This window comes from Vicugna pacos, chromosome 10, assembly GCF_048564905.1.
Source record: "Vicugna pacos chromosome 10, VicPac4, whole genome shotgun sequence".
NCBI classification, from domain to species: Eukaryota; Metazoa; Chordata; class Mammalia; order Artiodactyla; family Camelidae; genus Vicugna; species Vicugna pacos.
The window spans coordinates 29,158,522-29,165,264 of NC_132996.1; the positions used below are offsets into that span (position 1 = coordinate 29,158,522).

The 6,743-nt window shown below is 43.1% G+C and overlaps 1 protein-coding gene across 1 annotated transcript; it reads right to left on the bottom strand.

Annotated features, from left to right (window-relative positions):
- Window positions 1–5,169: 5,169 nt before the first annotated feature.
- Window positions 5,170–6,111, bottom strand: LOC102543050 (olfactory receptor OR51C1-like). The gene has a single exon (XM_006203410.2). The coding sequence runs from the start codon at window positions 6,109–6,111 to the stop codon at window positions 5,170–5,172; it is 942 nt and encodes a 313-aa protein (XP_006203472.2).
- Between the last annotated feature and the right edge of the window lie 632 nt (window positions 6,112–6,743).

Here is a 6,743-nt window from a genome sequence, read left to right on the forward strand (position 1 = left end):
ACAAGTAACAAAATTATTAAAATCTTGGGATAAGTGTTAGCAAAGGATGTGCATTTAATGCATGGGAGGGGGAGAGGCACAATCAGAGGAAATGTCCCCCCAAAAAGATGATCCTTCCTTATAGTCTTGAAACATGAGTAGAAATCAAACAGAGAAGGGAATAAAAGGAGGACCCAACAGGGGGGATAGGAGGGGTTTTGTTTTTCTTTTTGCAAGTTTTCAGGATTTCAGGTCCCCAGGTCTAAGGTCAGCGAGAGAGGAAAGAAACACAGCCGTGATTTTAAAAACAAAACAAAAACTAAGGAAGAAAGGCCAAGAGACAATTTCTTGAGGTAAAAAGGAAACTCACCCAGGGCTGTCGAATGCAAGGCAGTAGCTCCCGCCAGTGACTTCCCTGCAGATGAAAGCGCTGGCGGGACCCTGGCTGCCTGGCATGGCCCTGTGCTGGCTGCTCTCTCTGCTCCTAGTTGGTGGGTTCCTCCACGCTTAAAGGCCGCCTCCAAGGCCACTCTCATTGCCCCAGAGCGAGCTTGATTAGGTCCTGCTACTCCTAGAGCTTTATATTTCCTGGAACCTCTGCCAATGAGTCATTTATGTTAGGGGAGACGTTTCTTTTTCTGGAAGCCCAGTGTGGCTGTGGCTCTGCCTCACCCAAACCAAACCTGCAGCTCTGGCCACCACAAGCTCTTTCCTTGATAGGCTCCCTAGGTGCCCTGGTATTTAGAGTTAATTGTCTCTAAACAGCCAAGGGCTTGGCTTCTAGAAGAGGTTCTGAATCTTGGGAATAAACTCTGCAGTGGTGTTCAGGCTAACCTGTTCATCCCCCTAGGATTCTTCTTCACTCCTAACCTGGGTTCTTACTGCAACTGGGACATGCTCTCCTATTTGGCCGTAGAGGAGAGGGTTTGGAGACCAGTAGTCTTATAACATAATAAAATGAGAACTAGACATTTTGACTGGATTATCCTCATCTTGGATAAGCAAGGAAGAAGAGATCCAGGGTTCAAAGGTCACAAAATTCACGCCTCTGACTACTATTTGTTCTCCATTCTCAGAACATGTGCAAAGATATTACAGCTATTTTCCTTGACAGATATTAGATTCCAGATTTGGCCCTCAGCTGCTGTCAGGGAATGAAAAGCCTTTTTCAGAGGCAGATAGTTATGGGCACAGAAGGTAGCAGGGGGGAGCAGCAATTAACACACTCCCCCTTCCTCAAGGCCGCTTGCCCACGCTCCTGCAGCAGCACTGGCAGACATAAGGGTCTGTGTTGACCTTAGAGTCAGATACCTTCCTGAGTCTTCTGTCCCCAGGGCATCTTTTCTGCTTTGCTGGTAGCAGTCTAAGACTTTGGGCCATCATCTCATCTTCCCACTTACTTATCCCAGAAGACCTCATGTTTCCCTCCCATGTGGCCTGGCCCTCTGCCTAGAGTGAGCCCCGGCCAGTTCAGCTTCTCTTTGGGTCTGGATGCGGCTGCTGCATTTATTCTCACTTGCCTTTCTGGATGTTTGTTAATGCTCTGGAACATTTCTTCTCGGGCAAGGAAGATGTGAAGGGGAGGCAAGGGCTTCCCCCTACCCTGCCAGGAGGCAGTTTGTGAGGTCTTTGAGGTCCCTTAGGATGGCAGGGACCTTGGCCTGCTGGACCCCAGTGAGTGTGCACTCACTTGAGTATGGTGCGGCCCTGATGAGATGCAGCTACAGCTGGCTCTCCCCTTCCGGCACAGGTCTATTTATAACGCTGCCCATGAAGCCCATGGGGACAGGCTGTAGTAATATGGACTGAGGTCCCTGGGGCTTGGCAGACAGGGTGTAGTATCTTCATGGCCACTTGTGTGTCACTCCCATGGGCTTCCCCTATTTCAGTCTTGGGGTGGGGGGTCAGGCAATCACCAACGGCCTGCTGCCTCTGCCGCCACTCCCACACTTGCTCATGTAGGATTGTCACCAGTCTGTGTCCGCTCCTCCAAGTAACTGAAATGCCCTGTTAACCACAGTGATGAGTGTTTTTTCTCATTAGCCACTTTGCTAGACACAACAGTCAATGTGAGTATAGAGTTACATCCTGCTTTAGATGTGATTTAGAACACCGAGGAGGCCACTGTGCCTCAGGGGAGAGAGCAAGGGCAAGAGCAGTGGGGAGACAGAATCAGGGAGGTAATGGGGAACTGGATCATGTAAGTCTTACAGGACATTGAGGATTTTCACTTGGACTCTGAGTTCAAGTAGTGGGACAGTGGCCATGTGTCTACCACTACTCTGGCTTTTAGGAAAGTCTCCAGTTAGTTGTGAACTTGTCCACTTGGGTCAGAGATGACATTTGCTTTGCAATCCCCCCTTCCCCAGGAGTCCAAATTACACACTCCCTTGGAATGGAAGCTTGCTAGTTTCTAGGAATGTTGGACAGGGACAGGGAGGTTAGTGTGGTTGGGGGGGAGGTGGAGGAGGAACATCTGTAGCAGCAGTGTGACTATCTTGGCTGTCTGGCTTAAGACTGAAGTTCTATCTTCTCATTCCCAAGTTTGGGGCTCTGAGTACTTCATCCTTCTTCTCTAGCTGGAGCTTCTCTTTCTCTTTTTCTCTTCCCTTTCTCCATACTCCATCGTATATCATGTGTAGAGACAGACAAACAAAAATCCAGTCTGCAATTTCACTTATTTTCAGTGGTGAAGAAGACATACTCCCTGGTCTTGAGAAGTGGGCAGAGTCTGTTGTGGGGAGACTGGTTACAGGAGAACCTGGGAGGGGATGTCATGAGGAAGACACACTGGTGCTTCAGGGGCACCTGGAAATGACACCAGACAGACTTGAGAAGTCATTAAAAAGTCTCTAAGGAAAGTAATTTCTAAGTCAGAAAGGAGAGCATGAGGGTGCTACAGGTGGAAGCAACAGCTTGTACAAAGGCTTGAGAATGAGATAGAACAATCAGAGTTAAGGAAATGCCAGTTATTTGTCGTGCCTGGAGCACTGCTTAGAGGGGATGCAGTGAGGCTTGACTGATAAATATAGTCAGGCCATCCAGAGATTCTATTATTTTTCAATGTGGCAAGCCTTGTTTTAGGGTCTGGAGGATAGCATAAATGAAACAAAGTCCTTATTCTCAAAGACCTTTCCTTGTAATGGAGACTAGAAAAGAAATAAATAGGTATGTATGTAATATGTTGAGGAGGGGTTGTAAGTGCTAAAAGTTAAAACAAGGTGAGTAAGGAAGAGAGTGAATGCAGGCAGGAATTAGTGGAGAGGTGTTGCTGTCATTTTTAGTTTTTATAGTGTAAAGGGCCCTTTAATGAGAGGACACATAAACATGGAGTGAGCCTGCATGAAGTGAGGCAGTAAGCCATGTGGGCATCTGGAGAAAGACATCCCAGGCAGGGAGAACAGCAAGTGCAAAGTCTGAAGGTGAAGCCTGCTGGGTGAGCATAAGGAAATATTTTGGAGGCTAGTGTGGGTGTAGCAGAGTGAATAAAGGGGAGAGTAGTAGGAGACGAAGTCGCGATGATGGAGAGGAGTCAGAACACATACATCCTTATAAGGGAGTATAATGACTGTGAATTTTCCCGCAGTAAGACAGGAGGCCACTGGGACATGCTGAACAGAGGAAGTGACACGATCTGTCTTGTGTATAAAAATACTCTAACTACAATGGGGGAACTAGACTGTACTGCAAAGCAAAAGTGGATGAGATGACCAAAAATGAGAATATAACAAAGGGAAAAACAGGTCTGAGAACAAAGTCCTGGACATCACAACATACAAAGATCAGGTCTTTGAAGACTGATAATAATTGAGACTGAAAATTTTACTGTTGAACATGTTGAGGATTTTGACATCATCCTTATTACTAAGTGACTGGTACTATAGTCACTTAATAAATTCCCTATAGAAATGAATGACTACTTCTGCTTCCTTGATGGATCTGAAACCAGCTATAGAGCCTGTCTTTACTGAGTGATACCAACGTGTCATTGAAATATGTCTTTAAAACTTTGAGATTTATTGGATATACCCAGGTTGGAAAAAATAATTAAGCTGCTGGATTAAGCCATTACATGAAATATATGCCATAGCTTTTAAAACTTCTAAGCAAATAACACAAATTGTAATTCTTTTGTAATTCGAGTCATTTTTCAGTTTCTGCTGGGGCAGAAAGTTGATGGAGCGAGGAGAGTATAGCTCAATGGTAGAGTGCGTGCTTAGCATGCACGAGGTCCCAAGTTTGATCCCCCATACCTCTGTTTAAAACAAACAAACAAACAAACAAAACCTAATTGCCTCCCTCCCCCAATCAATCAATCAAAGAAAGTTTATGGAGGTGAAGAGGAATTCTAGAATATGCTTAGTTGGGAAAGAACATCAGGTAGAAATATATTTGTGAGGTTTAAAGATTTTGTTTTGAGCTTTTCCTCCATAAATTGGTTGAAAATTTCTAGAGGACAGAGTTTTAGTTTTTGTTTGTTTCTCCGATCAAATTATGTCCCCCAGTACAAATTAATTAATGTATAAATATACATTACATTGTATATATATGTTTATATTATATATAAATACAGTAATATAGATAATATATATAGTTTATATGCAGCAATACAGCATTAAATTTAAGAGTAGGTGGACCCTGGGGTCAGTTTGCATGGATATGAACTCTGTCACCTACTAGCTGATTAAGCAAGTTACTTAACACTTGTGTGCTTCAATATTCTCATTGGTAATACAAGTAACTACCTTATGAAATTGTTTTGAATATAAAATGTGTTTATATATAAAAAACAGGAAGGAAATAATAAATGTTAGCTAAAATTATTATTACTGTTAGAAAATAATACCTATTTCTCAAAAAGGAATGACATTTTCATAATGCGTCAGTCTACCTGCTGTGAAGTGGATGAAGTAAGAAGAGAAAGGGTAATGGCAGGATAAACAACAGCTCAGCACAAACAGTGGTTGGGAAGACAACCTCCAGACTTAGAGTTAGGCTGCTCATTCCTCCCATTCCTATGTCTCTCGTCTCCTCATCTGTAAAATACAGGGATCAGTCAAGCTAATTTTCTAAACATACTCCAGCTTTGATTTTAAATATTTGCATCCTTAGCTTCAGCAATCACCAGATTTATTTTTCAATTGGTAAATAATATGACCTGACAGAGACCATCTCTAGAATTCTGTGACTCTATGTGTCTTTGGAATGGAGAATTTTTATCACAGCTTTGCGTATCTGTTTGGTCTTCACACTGTAGATGATGGGGTTCATTACAGGGGGGATCAGCAGGTAGGTGTTAGCAATCAGAGTATGTACGTAGGCTGGGGCTCGTTTCCCAAATCTGTGAACAAAGGACAGACTGATCAATGGAATATAGAAAACAGCAACAGCCCCAATATGGGAGATGCACGTGCTGAAGGCCTTCTTCCTCTCTTCTGGGGATGCGATGCTGAGGATAGTCTTAATCAAAACATAAGAAAGGGGGATGAGGATTGAGTCCACACCAACGGTAGAGATCATGGCTGTCAACCCGACTGCATTATTGATCCTGGTGTCTGTGCACGAGAGCTTCATCACATCGGGGTGGAAGCAGTAGGAGTGGTGGAGCACGTGGCTGCAGCAGAAGGACAGTCTTGTAAGAAGTGCTACCATTGGTGTCAGTGTTAGTGTCCCCCTGATGACAACTGCCACTCCAATTTGAGTTATTCTGGAGTCAGTTAAAATGGTGGCATACCTGAGGGGATTAGAGATGGCCACAAATCGATCAAAGGCCATGGCCAGCAGCACTGAAGATTCCATGACAGTGAAGAGTTTAATAAAGAACATCTGTGACAAGCAGGCATTAAAGCTGATCTCCCTGGCATTGAACCAGAATATCCCCAACATGGTGACCAGAGTGGATACGGACAAGCCAAGGTCAGTGGTGGACAGCATGGAGAGGAAATAATACATGGGTTCATGAAGGCTGGGCTGGGTGACAACGGCATAGAGAATCAGGCTGTTTCCTGAGAGAGCGATTACATAGAGAAAGCAGAAAGGAGCAGAGATCCAGGTGTGGAAGGCTTCCAGCCCAGGAACACCGGTTAGCAGGAAAATAATGGATGAGGATGAGGTATTCTGGAAGTTTGACATGCTGGATTAAAAGTATGGAATTCCAAGATGAAATTTTGGAACAATCAAAAAAAACTACATTCAAAAAATGAATCCATTGACACAACACTGTAAAATGATTATGAATTAATAAAAATGTAAAAAAAAATGAATCCAATTATAAATAATTTTATTCAACCAAAAACTAACGAAAGATGAGTATCTAGATACTATATGAAAATGAGTGGCTCATTTAAATTTATAAAATAATTGTAAGATGTCAACTGCTGTAGTAGGTACCTTTAAAAAACGTTTTTAGTTTTGCATTTGCTCCTGCCCACAATTTTTCTTCCCTGAGGCCCTTTCCTGGTAGCTACGTTTATACTATGTGAACTTTCTTTCTATTCCTTGAACCAGTGATAACTGGACTAAGAAAAGACACTTTACTCAAATTTGGCCAATCATATTCCATCCTCTCTGGAGTATTTAAAGTGTGATAAAGAGGCAGCAGATTAGTTTTTCTGTATAGCTGGGATCAGAGAAAAATAGACTGGGGTTATGGGACGGCAATAGTACATTGGCCATGAGAACAGAAAGTAGAGAAATTTGCAGATAATTTGGGAAGCCAGAAAATACTGAGAATGAGATATTTATAATGCAAATCAACACTTATG

What these genes read in the sequence shown, in the direction of transcription:
- LOC102543050 (XM_006203410.2), bottom strand. Translation starts at nt 6,111, where the DNA reads ATGTCAAACTTCCAGAATACCTCATCCTCATCCATTATTTTCCTGCTA.